This window comes from Opisthocomus hoazin, chromosome 4, assembly GCF_030867145.1.
Source record: "Opisthocomus hoazin isolate bOpiHoa1 chromosome 4, bOpiHoa1.hap1, whole genome shotgun sequence".
Classification (NCBI taxonomy): domain Eukaryota; kingdom Metazoa; phylum Chordata; class Aves; order Opisthocomiformes; family Opisthocomidae; genus Opisthocomus; species Opisthocomus hoazin.
This window is the reverse complement of record NC_134417.1, coordinates 5058953-5081145: the sequence shown is the minus strand read 5'-3', so window position 1 is coordinate 5081145 and position 22193 is coordinate 5058953. Positions and strand designations below refer to the sequence as shown.

Here is a 22193-nt window from a genome sequence, read left to right as displayed (position 1 = left end):
AGGGCAGCAAAGCCGAGCTCTGCCCGGGGGTTTGGAGGCTGCTCCTGCCCCATCTCCGGCACCCCCAGCACCGCCACGTCACCCACTTTTAACACATAGGGTGGCTTATCACAGCTGGGTGCCCCATCTGAACCACAGGGATAGCTGTACTCTGGATTTCAGGAAACCCTCACAACCCAGGGCACTCTTGGTTTTAATGAGGGTGATACAACTAAGGCTCTTAGGGAGCTTAGGGTGGCTGCTGTGGCTAAGGCAAGTGACGCTCACGTGCTGCCTTAGCGATCACAGAATGACAGAATGTTCGGGGTTGGAAGGGACCTCTGTGGGTCACCCAGTCCAACCCCCCTGCCAAAGCAGGGTCACCTACAGCAGGCTGCACAGGACCTTGTCCAGGCGGGTCTTGATGCTGATGTGCACCAGATTACACTAGTTCTGGTCAATTGGGCCAAGCACGAGCTGGAGAGGGGACCACCAGGACCGCTCGCAGGTTAGCAGACACCTCCCCAACACTGCAACATCACCAGCAACAAACATCCCAATGAGTCTGGAGCAAATGATTGGGGGGATCAAGACCCACATCCCAAAAACAGAAGCCCCAGAAGATGCTCTTACTCCCACCCCAGACATCACGCTCGATACAGGAGTCACGGAGTGAGATTATTTTCCCCATGTACTCCAGCAGCGTCAGACTCTGAGAGTCGATGGACACGGACTGGAAGCCATACAGAAGAGCCAATACTTTCATGTACCATTTAACCCAGCACATCGCGTTCACCCCTCAACGCCTACGTGAGCTATCGAGCCACCTAATGAGCAGGAAAGCGAGCTGCCAGGAGAACTCCTGGTGGATCCCAGAGAGTGGCTCTTCCTCCAGGTACAGAGGTGCTGGCAGGGGCTGCAGTTAGAAACCCCCTGAAAACGATGCCTCTTTGCTTTGCAACCAGCAGAGCCCCCCTGGGGATTTCGGGAACCACCAATGTCACTCTAACTTCAGCCCCTCTTCCACCCACAAAATCGGGGCGCATCGCCCCAGGCTCCCCGAAGCCCAAAGCCTGCCTGGCCGGGAAGCAAACATCTCCCGTTCCTAACAGGAACTAATTAAGCACCTTGTTCTCCTTTGCCAGCTCACATCATGCAGTATCCCCCTCAATCTAGAGAACATCAAGTGCTTATTAATTATGTCTGAAGTGGTTCCTCGTTAGTGCTGATGCCGCGAAGAATGAGTCACCCCAGGATGGGGCTGGGGGAGAGCTTCAGCCACGGAGCCAGGCTCACGCTGCCGGCGTGGGGATGCCGGCACGGGCAGGGACACACGGACACACGGCTTCCTCATGTCCATGCCACAGCACTGGAGGACATCATGTCTTGGGTTGCACTGGGATAGGGGATGTCCCATCAGAGAGCAGGACACCCCCATCCCAGCAGAGATGAGCCTCGGGGGCTGTGGTTTGGCCAGCTGCTTGAGGACCATGCCCAAGGATGGATTCGGCAAGGGGATGACGTCCCAACCAAGGTGCAACTGCTTTCCCACATCCCCCATCCACCCCAAGAGCCCCACGCATGGAATTTATTAGAAAAGTAATTAAGAGAGCTCCCCTATGAATATTTATAACGGAACGAGCCATAACTACTGTTCCTCAGAGGAAAGGTGCCTTCCTACCCAGCCGCAGAGAGGAGCGGGGAAACGCGGCACCGACCAGGGGACCAGAGGCACCGGCTGCTCCTCCCTTCACATTTACTTGCCCACACGTGGCCCCTGGGAAACTGCCTCCGTCATCCCACGCCGGCGTGAGCAAAGCATCCCCATTCCACCCCTGGGGGTGGCATTTCCGGCAGCAAGCCATATTGCCTGCAGCCGGGTGCAATTTACCATCACTTATATAAATTCTGTACAATTTATTTTTTAATAACGCCTCCTTTTTCCCAGTCCAGATCACTCCCTTCCAAGCACCGTTTCCCAGTAAGCTGCTGGCTGAGTCCCCACCTCACCACCTTCACCCCAAGTTTCCAACATCCCCATTATAACAGCATGGGAAAGCACAGGGGACCACAAAAATTTTTCCTTTCCTTCTCAATTCCCTGCTCTCCACACTCGGTTGAGCTTAAAAACTCTTCCCAACCCCGCTCCAGCTGGCAGGAGAGCCGGTCCCAGGAGCATCCCAACCCCCTGGCAGCCGAGCCCAGCTGCCACCAGGCATTCGCTACAAAAGAAATATCCTGGGGAAAAAAAATGATTTCTCGTAGCACTTGGGCTCCACTACCAGATAGAAATAGGAAGCGAGGAAAGATGAAAAAGCAAAAACAACAGATGGGTTCCTCAGGCAGTGCATCGCTGTGGTGCGGGGGGCAGAGGAGCAAGGACCACGAGTAGACAAAACAGTTTGATGTCCCCTCATCCTTTGAGGTTCTCCTGCAGCATCACACCTACCAATGGAAAATCTGGCCAGCGCCAAATTTCCATCCTCTCCTTCCCACACGAGGCTGGCTTGCAGAAGATGCTCAGTCCCGCGGGCAGAGGCCAGCTTGCGGATCAAGAGCACAGGGAGGAGGTGGAGAAGATGTTTGTCCCACAATGGACGTGCTGCTGTTTTGGAGACCCCATACACCAGACCCAGCTCAGCAGCCACCAGGTTCAAACCAACCAAGATCCCTGCAAAGAGTTCGAAGGAGCGTTCAAACCAGAGAACAGGTTATGGTAGTTTGACGCAACTCAGCTCCAGCGTAACTACCATCGGGTTGTTGGTTGTGAGCGTTGCCCAACAGAGCAAGCAGTGGCTCAAAGCAGCTGCCAGGCGGAAGCGCGAGGGTGGAAAGCTATGGTACGTCATCCTCTGCAGCTCACTGCCAAGCAACATGGAGCTGGAGCAGGCGGCATTCCAACAGCTCAATGTCCAAATGGAAACCAGTAGCAAGTGGTGTCCCTCAAGCGTCCATACTGGAACCAGTACTATTCAATATTCTCATCCACACATAATAGGATTGAGTGCTCCCTCAGCAAGTTTGCAGATGACACCAAGCTGAGTGGTGCAGTTGATTTGCTGGAGGGAAGGGATGCCATCCAGAGGGACCTTGAGAGGCTAGAACAGTGGGTCCATGTGAACGCTGAAGTTCAACAAAGCCAAGTGCACGGTCCTGCTTCTGGGTCGGGGCAACTCCCACTATCAGTACCGACTGGGGGATGAATGGATCGAGAGCAGAGCTGTGGAGAAGGACTTGCTGGACTGGTGGGTGACAAATTGGACATGAGCCGACAACGTGCGCTCACAGCCCAGAAGGCCAACCATCTCCTGGGCTGCATCAAGAGAAGTGTGGCCAGTCAAGGCGGGGAATCTGCCCCTCTGCTCCGCTCTGGTGAGACCCCACCAGGAGTCCTGCGTCCAGCTCTGGAGCCCTCAGCACAGGACAGACCTGGACCTGTTGGAGCAGGGCCAGAGGAGGCCACAAAAATGATCAGAGGGCTGGAACACCTCTCCTATGAGGAAAGGTTGAGAGAGTTGGGGCTGTTCAGCCTGGAGAAGAGAAGGCGCCGGGTAGACCTTACTGAGGCCTTTTAGATATAAAGGGGGTTTGTAAGAAAGACAGACACTTTTTAGCAGTCCTTTAGTGACAAGACAAGGGGCAACAGTTTCAAACTGAAAGAGGGTAGGTTTAAGCTGGACAGAAGGAAGAAATTTTTTATAATGAGGGTAGTGAGACACTGGAAGAGGATGCCCAAAGAAGCTGTGGAGGCCGCATCATTGGAAGTGCTCAAGGTCAGGGTGAATGGGGCTTTGAGCAACCTGATCTAGCAAGAGATGTCCTTGCCCATGGCAGGAGGGTTGGACCTAGATGACCTTTGAAGGTCCCTTCCAACCAAACCATTCCATGATCCTACGACTCCTGCACCAGCTCATCCCTGCGACATGGTGGGGAAGCAGGTAACTTGCCCAAAAGCAACCAGATTTTGGGAAAAGACTTTCTGCAAACAGCATGGACGTGCTGGCGCTGTATTGGTGCCACTGCCAGGGACAGGACAGGTGCCCAAGGCAGGGGGCTGCGAGTGGACAACCCCCACTAACCCCACCGCTAAGCACAGCTGGCCTCTCCCCACCGAAATCCCCAGGTGTCCCACTCCAACGGTACCAATAAGCGGGGAAAGAGAAAGAGTCTCCTCCATCCTCAACATCTGCTACGCGTAAGTCAAAGCTACCCGAGATTGCAGGGATTTACTGTACGTAAGCAGCTCCGGGAAGCTTTTCTTAGCTGTGAAACATAATTTGCACCTTGGGCTCTCTAAGAATAAGTTGTCTTAAGTAATAACACCTGATTGAGAGCTCGCGAGCAGATCGGATGCGGAGACAGGAGGTGTGCGATATCTCCAGGTCTCACCCTGATGCCCTCATCCCGGCATGGAAGTGCTGGCCCCGCTCACCCGGCATGTTTAAAACAGATGCCTGTGGCAAAACAGGGAGATCAGGGTTTAGCCAGAAGACGACAGTCCCTGGCAGCACCCAGACAGGCAGAGATGCACTTTTGCCATTGCCCAGAACCATTTCAAACTTCCAGATTCCCTGTTTTGCAACAGAGCAAAATCCACAGCATCAAAGAGATCCCTGCTCTCGAGGAGGGCGACCGGCTCCCTCTGCACCACGGAGGGGACACGCGTGCCGGCATCCATCGACCCATCCCAAAGCTACATCCAGGGCAGGTTTACTGAGCGATTGGTTTTAAGCGCCTTGGTGACATCATGCCTGGATGCAGATAGGTAATAAATAAAAAAATCAGATCAAAATAGGTTGATATCAAGTCTCACCCTCACACGCAATCGGTCCTCTGGGCTGCAGACCCAGCAGAGGAAAGTCAGTCAACCTAGAGCAGAAATTCAACCCCTAACTCCCCTCGTGTATCGGTTCCCCAGGACACCTCTGCTTTTACGGACAGATTTTAAACAGCAAAGCCCAGAAACCAGACCCGAGGCTGGAGCCCTCCGCCTCCAGCACGGCACATAGCCTCGTGCTTTGCGACCCTCACCCAAAAACGCAAGGAGAGAGCAAAGCTTTGCCCACACAGAGCAGAGCACCGTTGTGGAAAGGTCCCAGGCAGCGATGAGACGAGGGCAGCGTGAGCCCAGGCATCGCTCCCTGCTCTCACGGATGCTGCTGACGGGAGGTCAGCGATGCCCATGCAGAATGTGGCCGTGCCAGGAGCACTGAAGTGACCAGCTCTTACCCCCATCCTACAGCTCTCTCCGTCCAAAAACCCATTTTCCTGCCATAAATATCATACAAGCAGATGAGTCCCGGGCTTAACACAAAAACGAAGCGATGCAGTTTCACTCCGTGCCATTAATCACATTTTCTCAGTTGCTGCTCGCTGGGTGAGGCTCCCCTGGGAGCCCCAGGTGGGAGAACATCAATTCCCTCCTCGTGTGGGTTTGCATGTCTTCATTCGAGCTGCCCGCAACTGAATATTTAGTCTGTCTGACGCCCCGATAGACAAGGCGTGGATCATTTTTTGGCCGCGAGTCTCCTGCACCGGCTGAAGACAGATGGATTTCCCCACGGCTCCCAAGCCCTCCTCCGAAGCCCTGCTTCAGTGCGCGAGCGGTGCTTTGATTTAATCACTGAGCTCCTGCTCTCGACGCATCCTCTGAGATAGAAGACACCCAGCGTGACAAATGACCACTCTTAACGCACTCGGAGCAAACACCCACGGCACCGCTCCATTTGTCACCGTCCGGGTGCAGAACGACCCGGGTAGCGGATGCAGGGGTTTGGACGGGGTGGAAAATTAAAACCTCGGTAATCTGCGCCAATTGGTTTTGTTTTCCCCCTCACGCTGGTGGGCTCCATCCTTCCTCTGCACGGACCCGCGCTGTCCCGGGACCCGGCTGGCAGGTCCGACCCGTGCAAAACCCTGATGGCCACGGGAGGGCAAGGCGAGGGGCAGCAGAGTGACTCGCTCCACCTCGCCCCTGGCTTATTCACGGCTTGCGTTTACGCAACGAGTCTTTCACTTATTCAAACATCACCGGCGAAGGCCTGTTCCCCGAGCAGAGGTCGCAGGAGACCCGCAAAGCCTGACTGCAACCCCAGGGCACGGCTCCCAACCGATGCCCTGCACAGGGGAGCGCTGATGAATCATCTCACAGCTTGGGGGGAAAAAAGTCCATTTTACTGTTATTACTAGCCAGCTAGGGTAAAAAAACCTCCTCCTCTTTTTTTTTTTCAATTATCATTACAAACCAGCTGGGGTACCAAAAAAAAAAAACAACCCAACAACCTTTTTTAATTATTATTAGTAGTCAGCTGGGAGAGATGCTGGCTCCCAAAGAGCTCACCGTGGGCTGTACGGCGCAGCCCCGACCATGGGTGAGATCCCCAGCCCTTGAGAGCAACCAGAAAAAACAACGATGGCTGGAGCCGTCCCCAAAAGAGCTCTCTTGTGACTTCAAAAAAAGAAAAAAAAAAAAGAAAAAAAAAAACTTATAGAAAAGCTTTCAAAGTCCCTGGGCTGAGTCACTGGGTTTGCCAGGTGCTGGCCGTTTGCAAACAAGGGTGGGAACAATGCGGGCACCGGACACGGGCCGGATCCTGCGCTTCCTCGCGGCTCTCCCATTGTCCGGGAGAACAATTCCCGCTCCGGCCGGGAGCGAAGGGCCTTGGACACGACGGCGGCAGCGGGCTGCGAGCCGGCTCTCCTGGGCTGGTGCGAGCGGAAAGCCGGGGGGGGTTTGCAGGCTCACTGCCACAGGGGTGCTCACGGATCCATGCCCACGAACGCCGGCAGCCCCTGGAAGCCTCACACGGAGCTTTGCACCCCGATATCCCAAAAAAGATGAGTTTTCCCAAGCGCTGCAGCTGCTGCTGAAAGTTTCTTTGACAGGCTGTTAAGAAATCCAGGGTGTGGAAGCAGATTCATGCCCCCATTTATAAACAGGCTCATGAAAAGACCCTTGGGGGAAAAAAAAAATCCCAAAACCAAAAAAATCAACAGGGGATTTTCTACCTCTTTTAACACTGGAATCAATATAACACTCAAAAGCTGTCATTATGGGGAGGGGAAATGTATAAACAGCTCATGGTATGATTTGAGAAGGAAAAAAAAAATTATATGTAGAAAAATGAAGCCCTACATCACCGCTCAGGGGCCGTTCCCCAACCCCTCCAAAGCCACACGTGCAGCGACGGTCTGGCCGGGGCAAGCCGTGCGATGCTCACCCGGCCCCCACTCACGCCTTCCCCAGGGTATTTTCCAGGATTTTCCTTCATTTCTCCTTTGGAGGGGGGTGGATCACAGGAATGACCCAGACTCTGCTCAGGATGTGGGGGACAGAGCCAGGGAGCGGTGGCTGCGGCGCCGGAGCCTCCCCGCCGGCAGCAGCCAGGGCACAGGGTCCTTCCCCGTCCCTGCACCCGGGGAGAGAAAAGGGCCTGAATCCACCCAAGGAACATTTTGGCTAATAATGTCTAATTAAGATTTCCATTTAAACCCATCACGCTCATTAGAAAAAAAATTTAACAAGGTTTTCCTGGACATTTTCCTCGCAAAATTATTACGGGGGTTAATGGCTGCCTTCATTAAGGCATAATTTAAGAAAAATCACACTTTTCTCTTTTTCTTTTTTTTTTTCCCCCGAGGCGCAGTGATTCACTCGCTTCTCCTCCGCAGCGTGGCCGTGGTAAAACTGGGCTGGCTGTTCCACCCAGCGGTGGAAGCGAGGAGACGGCTGCCGGGCGAAGGCAAAGCCCACGGGGAGCATCCCTCCATCCCTCCATCCCTCCGGCATCGCCGCCCGGATTCGGGAAGAGCCGCGAGAGCTGCCGCTTCCCAGCACGGCCCAGCCGGGGAGAGCGGCCTGGGCTGACACCGGGTGGGAGAGGGTCAGGAAACTTGATATTGTGCAAAAAAAAGAAAAAAAAAAAGGAGGAAAAGGCCTATTTTGCGTGGTCCGAGGTTTGTGGCTCGGCTAAACCCGGAATAAAACGTCCTTTGGACATCCCTGCTGCCATTAGGGCTGGAAGGCTGCGTGGATGCTCTCACTTCAGTCTAAAAGCAGATTTTTTGATGGTTGTGTCCAAAGTCCCACCGGAGCAGAGGCACAGCAATGCGCAGGGAGGAGGAATCACAGAATCACACAGAATCACAGAATGGTCAGGGTTGGAAGGGACCTCCGTGGGTCACCCAGTCCAACCCCCCTGCCGAAGCAGGGTCACCTACAGCAGGCTGCACAGGACCTTGTCCAGGCGGGTCTTGAATATCTCCAGAGAAGGAGACTCCACAACCTCCCTGGGCAGCCTGTTCCAGCGCTCCGTCACCCTCAGAGGGAAGAAGTTCTTCCTCGTGTTCAGCTGGAACTTCATCTGCTTCAGTTTGTGCCCATTGCCCCTTGTCCTGTCACTGGGCACCACTGGAAAGAGTCTGGCCCCATCCTCCTGACACCCACCCTTCAGATATTTAGAAGCATTTATAAGGTGCCCTCACAGCCTTCTCTTCTCCAGGCTGAACAAGCCCAGCTCCCTCAGCCCTTCCTCAGAGGAGAGATGCTCCAGTCCCCTCATCATCCTCATAGCCCTCTCCCAGAGGAGACCCACTGCAGACCCACTGCAGCCCCAGCGTGCCGGCACACTGCCCGGCCACCCCGCCTTGGGATGCTAAACTGCAGAAGAGCTTGAAATCCGACTTCCAAACACACAGAGAAACACCCTCCCTGCAAAGCCACCCAAAGCACTGGAGGCATCAGCTGAGAGACTCGCTTGCACCCAACCTGCCGGTGCACCAACCACATGTCCATGGGCGCAGACCGAGACGGAAAGCTTTCGAAACAAACTGCTTGGCCTCATCTTTGTCCTCAGGGAAAAAGCTTGAGGAAGCACTGACAGTTTTGAAGCCCAATTATTTAAGCTTGCAAGCGGGGGTCTCCGTGGGCACCCCAGCCCTCAGCATGCCTACCCCACTCCGGGATGCTGCCGGCCCCGTCACAGGCCCTGCTGTGGGACGGGCCCAGACGCCATCATGCCATAGCACCCCAGGGACACCAGAGCACCCCTCCGCCAGCCACCCTCAGCACCGGCCGGCAAACACCCACAGCCACCAAACCAGGCATGGGGAGAGGGATGCGCTTCCCAAGCATCCCAACCAAATCCAAGGGCAGGCGGAAGGAGAGAAGGGCAGGGTGAGCGCTTTCTTTTTACCTCTTTGCTTTTCCCCCCTTGTTTTAGAGGAGAAAGTGTTCAAAAAGAGATCACTTGTGGGCCAGGCAAGCTGGAATGAGATGATGGAGATGAAGCAGTCGAGAGGCGAGAAGCGGTGGGGCCGGCACAGAGGCTGGAAAGGAGATGCTTCCCAGCCATGGGGAAGTGCATGGACCAGCAGCATGGAGGAAAAAAGAATAAAACCACCCTAAAAAGCAAAAAAAGGGCCTTTTTGCAGCCCTTGCAATGCTTGGCGTGCTCACCCCAACCCAGGCATCAGGGCGGCTGGGCATGGAGCTGCAGCACCTGGGACCAAGGCACAGGGGAGCAGGGCCCCGTGTCCCCGCGACACAGCGAGGCAGCCCACAGCCCCCCTTTCTGCCATCCATCACCAGGACAAAACCAACATCACTTTTGTCACCAAGAAAACCTCTCCTGGGTGCCCCAGTACAGTACAGGGGCACCATGCAGGACCACGGCGTAGGGAAAAGGCAGGCAAAGACACAACCAGAGAGACCAAAAAGACCCAGTCCTCACCACAAGCAACGATTTGATTGGGAAAACTCGATGCTTCCCTTCTTTTAAGCGTTAGTAATTCTACTATCAACTACAAAACGCTCATAATTATTATTAAAAAGAAAAAGACCCACCAAATTAATCAATCCCATGCGCTGCTATTTTTTCCACCCTTCTGCGATGGATAAATCAATCCTTACCGCCAGGGCTGCTCGGCAGGAGGGGCGGGTAACGGGGGCTCTGGCACTGGGCCCCTCACTCCTTGACATTCAACTCGTGGGACGTGCGTGCCCCCCCCCTTTTCCACATCCAGCCCTCCACGCACCAGGCAGGAGGGAAGGACAGAGAAAGGAGACAAAGAAACCAAAGGGATGAAGATGACCGAAGTAAACCCACGCACGGCGCTGGGAAAGGCTCGGCACAGCCCGGTGCATCAGTCAGCAGCTGAAGAAGGGCTGGGGAACCAGGGGCAACTTTGTTCTTATTCTGTGGGGTTTTTCTTTTAATTTTGCCCCCCCTGCCAGCTCAGATCGCCAGCCGCTGCGAGCAAGCAGGTCGTCCGTTGTCCCAAGCTACGGCAGCTTGGATGCTCCCGACCATGCTAGGACAGGACTTTGCCAGGGGGGGAAAAACAAGAGAGCGACAAGCCCGGGAAGCAGCAGGACCACTCTCTCGCCCCTTCTCCCTGGCTTTATAAATACAAAGTAAAAATTCAGCATGAGGCTGATTTAGCTCCAGGCTTTTTCCTTTGCCGGCTTCTCCACGCAACTAAGGTATTGCCTGGTACTGAGAAGGTCTGTGAGAAAGTCAGCATGATTCCAGCAGACAAAGTCAGTGCCCCATCCTCACAGGGGATAAAAGCTGAGACGCCCCCCCCACAATAGCTATCATTCTAGTGAGGGGTTACCTTACCTTGCCATCATTAGGTTTCAGAGTCAAAGACCAGCGGAGAAAGGGTTTAAAAATTTTCCTCGAGGAGAGCAAGCAAAATCCACCCAGCATGCTCACCCAAGGGTCTCCAATGATTTCCCTGGCCTCCCAGCGATCCCCGCTCCTGCTTTTCCTCCCACCTCCTCCCCTGCACCATGATGCATTGCACCACGACCACCGAAGGAAGCCATAAAGCAATGCTGAGGGACGGGGCAGAGCAAGACGAATGGATTTAATATCAACCTGAACGGAGCGTGGGCTATCGCACCAAATGAATTATTCATTTTGGATTCAATAACAGCCTCCATTTCGCATTGACCCACAGCTCTCACGGGCACGAGGTGCCGAAGAGGATGGGGTAGGCAGTCCCACCGGGTTTTCGGGTACGGCGTGCCATCACCCAGCTGAGAGCAACGCGGCTTCGCACCAGCCAGGAGGTCTGTGGTGCCAAAGCCCAACCAGCCCGGGACGGAAACAAATAACGGGGCAGATCGATAAGGAAAACCTCCCTCTCTCCCGTCTCCATCTTAGCGTCGTAGTGGTAACGACCCACCATCACCCTGACCCTAAAACACGACGCTAATCTCTTCGGGACTCGAAATACCCCCGATGAAGATTGCGCTCTGCCTGTGCCTTTCGCGAGCGGCTAAGTGCCGATAAAAGCTGGTATTAATGAATCCCTCAGCGGCCCCGAGCGCCGCCGTCAGCACAAAACCGCTCCGGTCTAATAGCCCCATGACAGGCACCGGCTCCATCCCGGGGCCGGGGGGAGGGATGAGAGAGGGCTGGGGGAGCAGACCAGTTCAACCCTGTTTTTTTCCCCACTGCTGAGGAATTAAGCTCATTTTTTCAGCCTTAAAATACCGAGGGATTTTTTTTTTTTTCTTCCTTGGTGACAGTTCCCCCAGGCTCTTTAAGTGGCTCATCTCAAGTCGACGAAGGCTTTGAGCAGATGTCAGGAACGCGTACCTCCCGGGAGCCAGGGTGCGAACAAGGCAGGGGAATACGACCCCTTCGAGAGCATGAAGGCAAATAGAAAACCAACAAATTATTATTTCTAAACCTCGCAATGTGCTACCTCCTGCCCGCCGACCGATGGGAAGGGCAGCAGGGGGCTTAGGTCTTCCCTCGAGGTCTCCAGGGTCCATGGGGATACAAGGAGGAGCTTGACAGCCAAAGGGTGCACACCAAGAAGCCGGAGTCCAACCCAAGGTCAGATTTTTACTCCAACACAGTTAGTTTTCTGACGGTCCTAATGTTAGCCCTGGCTCAGGCTTTTAGGATTGATTTTAGTGAACTTCCAGGACAAGCTGGCAGGTTGATTGGTTTGGTGCTCCTCACCAGCATTGAGCAGGACCTTCAAATGCGCAGGTCCCGCTTGCTGTCCCAGCTTTCATCCGTCTTCCTGATGCAGGAACCGGGAAATACTCTCACAGGACTGGGAGAGGGGAGTAATCAGAGCTCTGCTCCGGAGACAGCATTGTACCAGTGCCTGATCCACACTCACAGGGTCATCAAAACAGCATGGTCCTGTCATCACACAAGTGCTTGGTGCCATTTACCCACCCGCTCGGTCTGCAGCCATAGTGTGCTTTAGTGCCTTTCAGAGTCCCAAATGCTACCAGCTGATCCATAAAGAACATTTCTACCCCCTTCGACCTGTTGGGATCCTAAATTCTCCCCTCAAGAAGCATGAATGCCAGGCATGCTCCCCACGCAAAGGCAAAATGCTCATTAGGAGCTACACAGCGCCCATGCTCAGGTGGCACAAGAGGCTTCTCCTTCAGCATCAGTGCCACCAAGCAGTGGGAGCACGGTGGGAGATGGGCACTGCAGCACAGAAAACTCAGCAATTTCCCAGTGCACAGGGGTCTGCTCGGCACAGCTTCGGTCGCATGAAAACATCATGACCATTTGGGAGTTTGCATGAGAAAAGGAAACAAAACAACCCATGGAGATGGGTCCAATGCCCACCCTGAGCCGGCTTGCTCCCACGCCTCTCACGTCCTGCTGTCCTCCAACCTCTGCCCTGCCCCAAACTACAAACACTGGGTAGGTGGAGCACGCTCTTACCAGGGGGTTAGAGGTTCTCAAGACCTCAAGCCCCTCCACTGCACCAGCGGCGGACAGAAAGGACAGAAAGGTCAACACCACCAAAACCTGCAGCAGTTTTACATTATCATCGTTCTCCTACATTTCTAGCAAAATCACATTATTTCCCAATTCCAGTCTTTAGCTAAAATTAGTATTTACTTTTCCACAACATAAAAATGTCATTTTGCCATAAAACCATGTGCGCTTTCTGTTTGTTTATCCAATAGCAGTGGAACGTCTCGCCAGAAATGCTCCAGTTTGCAAAGAGCCCTCCCTCCGACGGAGCACTCCAGCTCCTCACGAGCATAGACCATCTCCTGGTGGGAACAGAACCACGCTCGGGGTCAGCCACAAAACTTGAAGGAATCCACTGGCAATGCTGCTCAATGTGAAAGCACGGCGCGAGCACACGGACTCTGGTGGTTTCCCCATTTTCGGAGCCCTGGCATGGGAAGGCATCATCATCCCCACCTTGGCCAGGTGGGAATGTGTTTTTTCACAGTGAAAACCTACACAAGTTCCCATGTTTAAAGCAAACGAACAAACAAGTTTCTCCTCAGCTTGAATCCCAGCTTCGCCATTTTCATATATCTGCAGTTACAGGTGGAGAAGAAACACTGTGGTGGCCACCCCCAGGAGCATCACAGCCAAGCCTGGCGCTACACATGCTGCCACTTGCACCAAAAGTGGTCCAAATCAGACCTCCTCCCGTCACCCACTTCCCCAGAACCAGACCTAAAGCACTTTGACACGTGCCTTTGACCTTCTCCTTCTTCCCTACCTTTCCTTGACCTGGTGGTGCCCACCTTCTAGAAGCTATATGGAAAGGGCTGATAAAACACGGTTAGCTTCTCATGCAAAAAGCCCTCTCCTCTTCCCTCCTAAGCAGTGTACAAAAACAGTACCTTAATTTGTGAGAGGAGAAGGAAAGGGCAGCAAGTAAAGATCATAGAAAAAAAAAAATAATCCTCCAATGTTATTTGGGAAATATTCACCAGAACAGCAACTGGAGATGAAACGTGGTGAGCACCATTTCTGTATCTACAGCCCCATGCCCCAGAGGACTCTAGTAGGCAGCGGCACACTGGCAGCGTGGCTGGGGGAACCCAAAAAAAACAGCAAAAAAAATCCAATTAATGCCGAGAATCAGAGCAGCTTCGCTGCAGCCGGGCCCGACAGCGGCTGCCTGGCTCCCACAACTTTGCTGAAGAAATAATGAGGCAGATGAAAGCGACCCAGCCGACCAGCGCCAGCCCGCGCGGTACTTTGAAGGCATCAGATCACAGAGGCAGCTTCCAGCGGGCTCGTGGCAGGGCTGCACCGGCACCCACGTCCTCGCCACGCCGCTCACTGACTTTGGCCACTTGCCGGAGTGCACCGAGAAGCCACGGGTTGACCACTGCTCCCCAATTCCTGCCTGGTCCCATGAGCAAAACAGCTTCAGGGCACGTAAATGGTGCAAAGCCAACTTCAAACCAGGTATTTCCCAAAACAGCTTGTTTGAGGACAAATGTTTTGTTAAGCAAAGCCTAAAAACAATAAAAATGCCTTGTTATCCAAGGCCAAGCTTACCTTTGCAAGCCACGTTGTTCTCCGGCTCGTAACCAGCCTTGCACGTACAGCGGCCGATGGGGACCATCCACTCCCCGTCCCCGTTGCAGTACAGTTTGATGGGCACGTCCACCTCCTCAGCGTTGGGGATGCAGGTGCCGCGGGCAGTCACTAGAGAGGTGCTCTCCGCTCCCGTCATCGTCTCCGGGAAGATGGCGAAGTTCTGCACCACACTGGGGCACTTCTTGAAGAAGACCCTGACGGACAGCAGAGACATGCAAGCCCCGTAGTCCTGGAAAGCCAGGTAAAAGCCATTGCGAGTAAGGGGCCCAAAACTTCTCACTTCTGTGTTCACCTTCATCAACCTGCCACCAAAGTCCACCTGGGAGAAGCTCTCGTCAGCAGCAATGGTGTCCACTTTGAGGTAGGGTGCCTCCGTCCAGAAGGCGGACTTCTTGGTGGCAATGACAGAGTCTGTCTCGTAGTAATAGAGGTTGAAGGTCTCCTTGCAGGAGCCTGGGACATTGGGGAGGCTGCTGCAGTCCCGCACAGTGAAGCGCATCTCGGTGTAGATGCGGTGAGCTCCACGCCGGTTGATGAACGTGGTGAGGAGCCAGTTGTTCTGGTTGGGCTCGAAGACATTGCACACCTGGTACGTACGGATGGTGTTGAGGTTTTCGTCGTAGCCACTGACTTCTTCCCACTGCAGAAAGAAGAAAGGCCATGAGAGGGAGGGAGAGGGACCCGCGGTGGCTCATGAGCCAGGGAGGTGCCACTCACCCTGCACAGGGCAGGGTTAGGCTGAAACGAGGACCCCAAAGCCCCAGAGGGGACCAGGAACATGGTCGTGGACAGATGATGTGATGCATGTGCAGAACCACCACCCCAGCCAGCACCAGAACAAATCCTCACCCTCTTGCCCCTGCCCACGCATGCCTGCTCCCTCTCCCCAGGCTAAAACATCTTTTCCAACCTTGGCTACCCTCAAAGGATGTAAAAACAGGAAGAAAGATGGTCCAGGCACCCAGGGGCAGGAGGAAAAGCAGCACACGAGGCTACGGCTTCATTAAAGCCCGAGTCAGCACGTGGGCTGGAGAGCAAGCCTGACCCCAGGCTCTCAGCACGACAGGATCATTTCCCCTGGCAAGGAAAACTAACTAAATAAAACATTACCGCCGTGGAGAGAGAGAATATAGATTTGCAATTCGATTTATAGAAGGGCATTAATATAATCCAGGCTACAATTTCAATTAAGGGACAGCGGCAAACTGTGAATAGTCTATGATGGCATTAGAGTCCTACAGACAGATTTACAACCTCATAATCCATTCATTTTAACTAATCCATGTTTACAGTCTCCTCATAACAGCATTATTCATACGGCAATCTTTAAGCAGCACTCTGAATATCATGCATAATTTCCAGGAGCAATGCTACAGCAGCACTCGCGCATGTTTGTGCTTACGTGGAGGCACAACGGCAGCCGGGGGACACCGACCTGCCCCGCAGCGTTGAGCCTTCCCGAAGAGCGGACGCACCGCCACCAAGCCGCCAACCTTACAGATTTTGCCCTCTTCCATTGAACAACCACTTTCCTCGCCTCCTCCTCAAGCCTCCCCCTTTTAAACCACAGCCATGATGTAAAAAAAAAAAAAACACAGGTTTTTATTTTGTTTTCAAAGCAGGGTCCTCTACACGCTGCCCACAAGCGCAGCAGAATGTTTGCACCCAGGTCTACCTGCTCAGCTCTGCTAAGCTTAAGCAAAGATCACAGCTCAAGGCTGCGCATCGTTGACAAGCAATGTTTACCGAACCAGCAACAGAACCTCACCCATCCAACCAAGCACTCTCCCTTCTCATCCCACACTGTGAAAGCGCTGCAAAAACCCCTCTCCATCCCGGACAAGATGCGTGGACTCAACGCCCTTTCATTACCAGACACCTTTTCACATGAGAAAGATGCAAGTCCTCCCCGACCGAGGGGCTGGCATTGCTTCCCGTTCCCACCTGGGCTTTGCTTTGCAGCCATTAATGCCAGACAAGGAGCTCTCTTCCAGCACTCGCCCGCCAGCGTAAGACCGGCCCCACTGCTCCACTGTCTTGGCTGCAGGAATCTTCCTCTTCATCCCGCCTGCCAGCTCCTGCGCCCCGGCCGGGTGCTCAGGAGGGGACCTGACCCGCTATCCTTTTATTCATGGTGCCCATCATGGAGCCGGTTCTCTCAACAGCTCCTTCCACCAAGCATTCCCTGGGCTTTGCTGCTTTTTTAGGGAGGGGCTTCCAAGCAGAGCCTCAAAACTCAGAGCCAAAAGCAGCGGACTCTGCCGTGCCTCATGCACCCAGCGCACAGGGCTGCCCGCGGCTGAGAACAACATGAAATGCCACCTGGAAAGCTCTGGTGAGGATGTCGGGCTGCATCCCGATGCTCCCTTGGGCGTCCCTTGGGTTGAGCACTGAAGAGCAGCAGGTCCCCGTGGCTGGAAAGACCCACGGTGCCAGCAGCTGCTGCCACCAACGCTCTGACAGCAACAAATGCATCATTTTGACGAGATCCCACTGGGGATTAAGACAACACTCTTCTCTGTCCCCACTGAGATTTAAAGCACCTCCATCAGGGAGAGCGGGAGGACAGCCCATGTCCTGCCGCAGCCAGTTCCCGGGGACCACAGCCCTGATGCCCAGCTGGCACCCGTGCCCCGGCATGAAGGTCGACAGCCCCCCCAAGCCCTGGGAGGCCTCTGTGAGCCAGGGTGAGTGGTCACCCTCGGAGCCGAGCACGCCACGGTGGGATGCCACCACCCGTAGGGACCCATGGCCTGCAGCAGAGCCCACGCCGACAGTGACCCCGGCATCAGGAGAGGTGGCTCATCAAATCCCCGTACCTCCAGCCTCAAGAGAAATGATAAGGAGTTGAAGCCCCAGCAGCACCCAGGAGTCCCCGTTCCCTCCTCCCATCTCCTCCCTCCTGCCCAACGGAGCAGGAAGGTCCTGTTCATAGATGGCTGCTGCTCTTCTCCCTCTTGTTTCTTTGCTTCTCTCTCTGGTTCCTCTCTTCTTCGCTTGCTCCTGCGATGCTACAGCTTGTTGCTAAGCCCCAAAGCAAGGCTGCTAACACACTCTCATTTTTTGAATGGAGAAAGGCCGGGCAGAATGGAAGGTTTTGATTCCTTACCCCATCTTTGAGCAGTCTGGGCTGAAAAAGAAGTAAGCACAGCCTTAGGTGGCTGTTTTTGGGAACTGAAGACTAAAAAAAAGAATAGACCAACTAAATCTGGGGTCTTCATTGACGCCAACACAAGCAGAAATCCCCATGTTTATCTGAGCATCTCTGCTCCAGGCTGCTTGGATGGGTCATGGTCTCCAAACCCTCCCTGGCATCCACACTTTGGACAGTCCTCACCCAAATATTGGCCATTACCACCAGACAAGCCAAGAAGCAGCACAAATCTGCCCTCAAATATTTGTTGTGAGCTATTAAATGGGACAAACCCTAAAACTCAGTGCTGTAACCGGGAAGCTCATGAAGGCTACTGCACGCCTGGAGTGAGAGGAAGACATTGCTTATTTTCAACTGGCATCCAACCTGCTCCAAAATGTGCCTCGGCAGGGACACGACGCCTACAGTGGGGTCCGCTCCAGGAGTCCCAAATACTGTTTAAGATGCTCCATATCCACCCAGCAAAGTGCCTGGCAATATGAAAAAAGCCCAGTCCACGAGGGAGAGGACTTCACAAGGGAAGTCACGCTCCCCAGTACGTGCTATGGACTTACTGTGTCTTTAAATAAAAAACTTTGTATTTTAAAATACTTTGTGGAAGATCTAATACACGCTCCTGTAAAGGAGAAGACTCTCCAGTAACCCTGAGAGGAGCAAGAGACAGAGTATTAATGCCAGATCACCACGCGGACAGGCTGAGGGCACCCTGCAGCGTGACGCAGGGCCAGGGACCAGGAGCCGGGATGCGCAGTGGGATGCAGGGATGAGGGCTGGGGAGAGGCTTCGCTCCGCAGAGGGCGAGACCGCGGTGCCTCACGACGCGAGCTCCCCACCTGCCTCGCGCAGGCTTTCAGCGATAGCTGCAGGCAGCTGTTTATATCCCATCTCCTTCCCCTGCACGCGGCCCCCCCTGTGTTTTGCCAGCACTTCGTTTGGGCCCAGATTTTTTCCAACACAACTCCAGGGCCTCTGATGTGCCTGGAGAGGAGTTTGCACCCACTGCATGTGTGGTTCAGCTTTGGGACGGTGTGCAACCTCGTTTCTTTTGAAGACCTGGCCAAGGCAGTCACACGGTAACAAAGCCACGGGCTGGCATCCTTTCTCCTTCGGTGGCACGTCCCGGAGGCGCTGGGGACAGACCCCGCCGCTGTACCCAGTCCTGCCCAACCGGCTGTCTGTCCCACCACCATGTCCATCCATCAACTCTCATCCCCTCCCACCGCAGCTCCTCTCTCCCCTGACTCCGTCTCTCACTTTCTCTGCCAGGGGAATGCGAGTCAGGTTATTTTATGCCTCCATTCCTCAAAGGCTTGTATCATATAAAAAAGATGTTTTAAGTGCCTCAGGGTGTTTTGTTCCTCATTACTTCATAAAAGTGACATTAATAGCCAGGGAAGAGCACTGCTGAGTGCAATTATGGATGATGTTCCAGGTATGAAAGCTGTTTTGAGCCTGCTAATGTTTCCTAATTACAAGTCTTTTGGCACAGGGAGAGGGAAGGCACGAGCAGGGGGATGGAGAGTGGTGACAGGGCCGGACCCTTCACCTGGGAGGAGGACAGGCAGAGAAGGAAAGACCGCGGGGATGGAGAAAAGCTCCATCTTCGCTGAGACCCTGGGACCAGCTCAGGGAAGTGACGCTCAGCCCTGGACCAGCCGCGCAGCTCGGCACAGCGATGCCCTGGGTGTCCCACGCCAGCCCCACAGGACACCGCCGCTGTCACGGCGACTTCCCCGGCTGCCCACCAGCGTTTTAAGATAAATAGTGTGAACCCCACGAGATCGCATAAGGATCAGCTGTGGCACTTACCCCCGAAGGAGGGTTGGCGGTCCAGCCCAGCTCGGCCGTCGCCGTCCGCGTATCCATCAAAGTTTCTGAGTAAATACAAGAAAAGGAAAGCAAACCAGTTACTCCCAAAGTTTTCGACGATGTTATGAGCACAGACCCACAGAAACGTGTTCAGTTGCTTTCACGGAGCGTGCACCTGGCCCTTGGAGCTGCTCAGAAATAAAGCCACAGGTGCCCTCACACAGCTAATGAACGCAGGGCAGCTTCACTCCAGAGCAAATGGCACAGGACAAGACTCTTTGCAAAGAGTTATGTCCCGAGCCCAGCCCACGCCGCCATCTCTGACCCTCTCAAGCCTGGAAAAGGGAAATAGCATTATCAACTGAAAAAAAAAAAAAAAAAAAAAATTTAAATAATTAAGGATGCTGCATTTTGTGAAGTCATTACATGCCCGTACTAAACCCGAGCAGCGAGTTCGCATTAACTCCCCGTAAGCAGCAAGAGCCTGGGGGAAAGTCTCCCACTGCGGGCAGAGCCCACCCTCTCACCCAGCACCTCCGTGCAGGCTTTTTGGTGGGTCCCGTCCGTCTCGCTCACCGCCACTTGCTTTGCTCCGCAACGCGAGACGGCCCATTTTATGCACTACATCTGCCTGGTGCCCTGAGCTGTCACTGTGCACCATTATTCTTTGTCAGAGTGATTTCCAATACGCGAATAAAAATCACATTGTTGGAACGGTGTTCCTCTGCCGGGGGTCTTTTGATGGGAGGATTTGGTGGGGAGTATTTAAATGCTGTAAGTATTCTTAAAAAAAAGAAAAAAGCCAGCCCGACAACAAAACACAACAAGAATAATAGTGAGAGCAACAACATATAGAAACAGATGGGAAAAATCCTCCAGGTTTTATTTATTTGTTTGCAGCAAGCAGACATGCAGATTAATTTCCTCGATTCCTGTGTCTCGACCAAATGGGAAGAGGCGACGCGCCGGCTGGCAGAGCTGAGCATCCCTCATCCCGCCCCTTTCCCCCGTGGTCCCAGGTACTCACGGCAGCTTTGCCGCGCCAGGAAGAAGGGTGCAACCAGAGAAACAAAGGTCAGGAAATCAAAATCAGCCCAGGGAAATGAACTGCTGCCACACTGCTGCTTTTAATCTCTCCACGCCCGCTCCAGCAATCGTAAGCAGGAAACGAGATTCCTATTAATCTTCCCACCCCTCCCTTTGCCGGCTGCGCCGGGATGGGAAGCTGGAGAAGCGTGACCGGGAACTCCCCACCCTGTCACGAGTGATAACTGCTCCCCGCTCCCAAAATCCCCGCCGGAGCTGCCGACCCGGCCGGGCTCCCGGAGAGGTTAGCAGGCCCACGGAGGCACAGAGAGCAAGGCGAACCCTGCAAGATATGGAGTGAAAAGGTGCTTGGGGAGCTTGCAAAGCTTCTGCACCCCTAACGGGTCCCAGGATGCTGCTGGGGCACTGCTGGGGGGCTTCACAGCCTGCAGCACCCATGCTTTGGGAGTGGGCTGGCACCGTGCATTCCCATTCGCTCACAGTGCCCTCAGAGAGGAGACGTTTTGGCCCCAGCCCCTGCGGGGAACACAAAAGCGCGGTGGCCTTCACGCCACCACAGCGTGTCACTTTCTACAGTTTCAGCCCCTTTCTGTTTGGCAGAAGCCAGCTAGAAATGACCCATCCCAGCTGCAGCTCCTCCTCGGCCCCGGACGCGTCTGTGGGCTCGTGCTCCAGACCTCCAGCGAGTTTCTGCTCCCACCGGGGCCAAACCTTCCTTCCCTGGCAGACAGCCCCGCGCCTCGTTAAGCGGTCATTAATCCTCGCTGCGGCCCTTCAAATAAACAGGCAGACGTCTCCGCACATAAATCGATGCGAAGGTGGAAGCGAAAGGCTGTGCAAACACCTCCCAGTCCCCTCTCCCGGGGGGCCTGCGCAGGCAGGGATGCTCTGAGAGCCCCCGAAACCCTCGGTATTCCTCCCTGCAGCGTCCTCATGCCATGCAGGGGAAACTGAGGCAAGGGAGCCTCTGCCCACGGCCACACAGGGAGCGTGGCCGGGCTGGGACCCAGGCCCGGCTCACCCACCCGCCGCAGTAAACAAGGACACGCTTCTTTATTGGGCTTCCCTACAGGAATCACAGAATCACAGAATAGTAGGGGTTGGCAGGGACCTCTGTGGGTCATCTAGTCCAACCCCCTGCCGAAGCAGGGTCACCTACAGCAGGCTGCACAGGACCTTGCCCAGGCGGGTCTTGAATATCTCCAGAGAAGGAGACTCCACAACCTCCCTGGGCAGCCTGGGCCAGGGCTCCGTCACCCTCAGAGGGAAGAAGTTCTTCCTCATGTTCAGACGGAACTTCCTGTGCTTCAGTTTGTGCCCATTGCCCCTTGTCCTGTCACTGGGCACCACTGAAAAGAGCTTGCCTCCATCCTCCTGACACCCACCCTGCAGATATTTATAAGCATAAAGGAAAGGCCCTTCTTGCCAGGGTTTACTCAGAAAGGATTCTCACTCCATCATCTCCCTTCCTGCTCCACACACTTCCAGCTTCCTTCCCCGAGCAGCTTTTCTTTTTCCAGTGGGGCGATGACAGAGGAATGTACTTTTGATAAAGTACAGCCACGGTGCGGGTCGGTAGAACGAGAGGACCGGCTCCGCTCCAAGGCAGCATCCACTGGGATCCCCCCCAAAATCTCACCCCTTCATCTCCTGTTCTCTTCCTCCCCAAAGGTTCCACATTTTGGAAAGGAAGCAGGAAGGCAGAGCAGCAATGCCAGCACGGCACGCAGCAGCTCCCGAAGCGGGAGGCTTCAAAATCACTAAACAAACAGAGCAATAAATGAATAAATTGAAGAGAACCGCAGAGAAGCTTTCACTGCGGAGGTTTCCCGGGTCCTAAGGGGACTGTGTGGCCT

At 54.3% G+C, this 22193-nt stretch overlaps 1 protein-coding gene across 2 annotated transcripts in view; it reads right to left on the bottom strand.

Moving 5' to 3' along the window:
• The window catches only part of EPHB1 (EPH receptor B1), a 78855-nt gene that overhangs the window by 31611 nt on the left and 25051 nt on the right, over nt 1-22193 (bottom strand). For both annotated transcript variants that reach the window (XM_075417702.1, XM_075417701.1), the window contains exons 2-3: nt 19291-19355; nt 14286-14967 (exon numbers count right to left, since the gene is read on the bottom strand). In XM_075417702.1, the coding sequence (XP_075273817.1) occupies nt 14286-14967; nt 19291-19355 (747 nt within the window). The remainder of the gene's footprint in view (nt 1-14285; nt 14968-19290; nt 19356-22193) is intronic.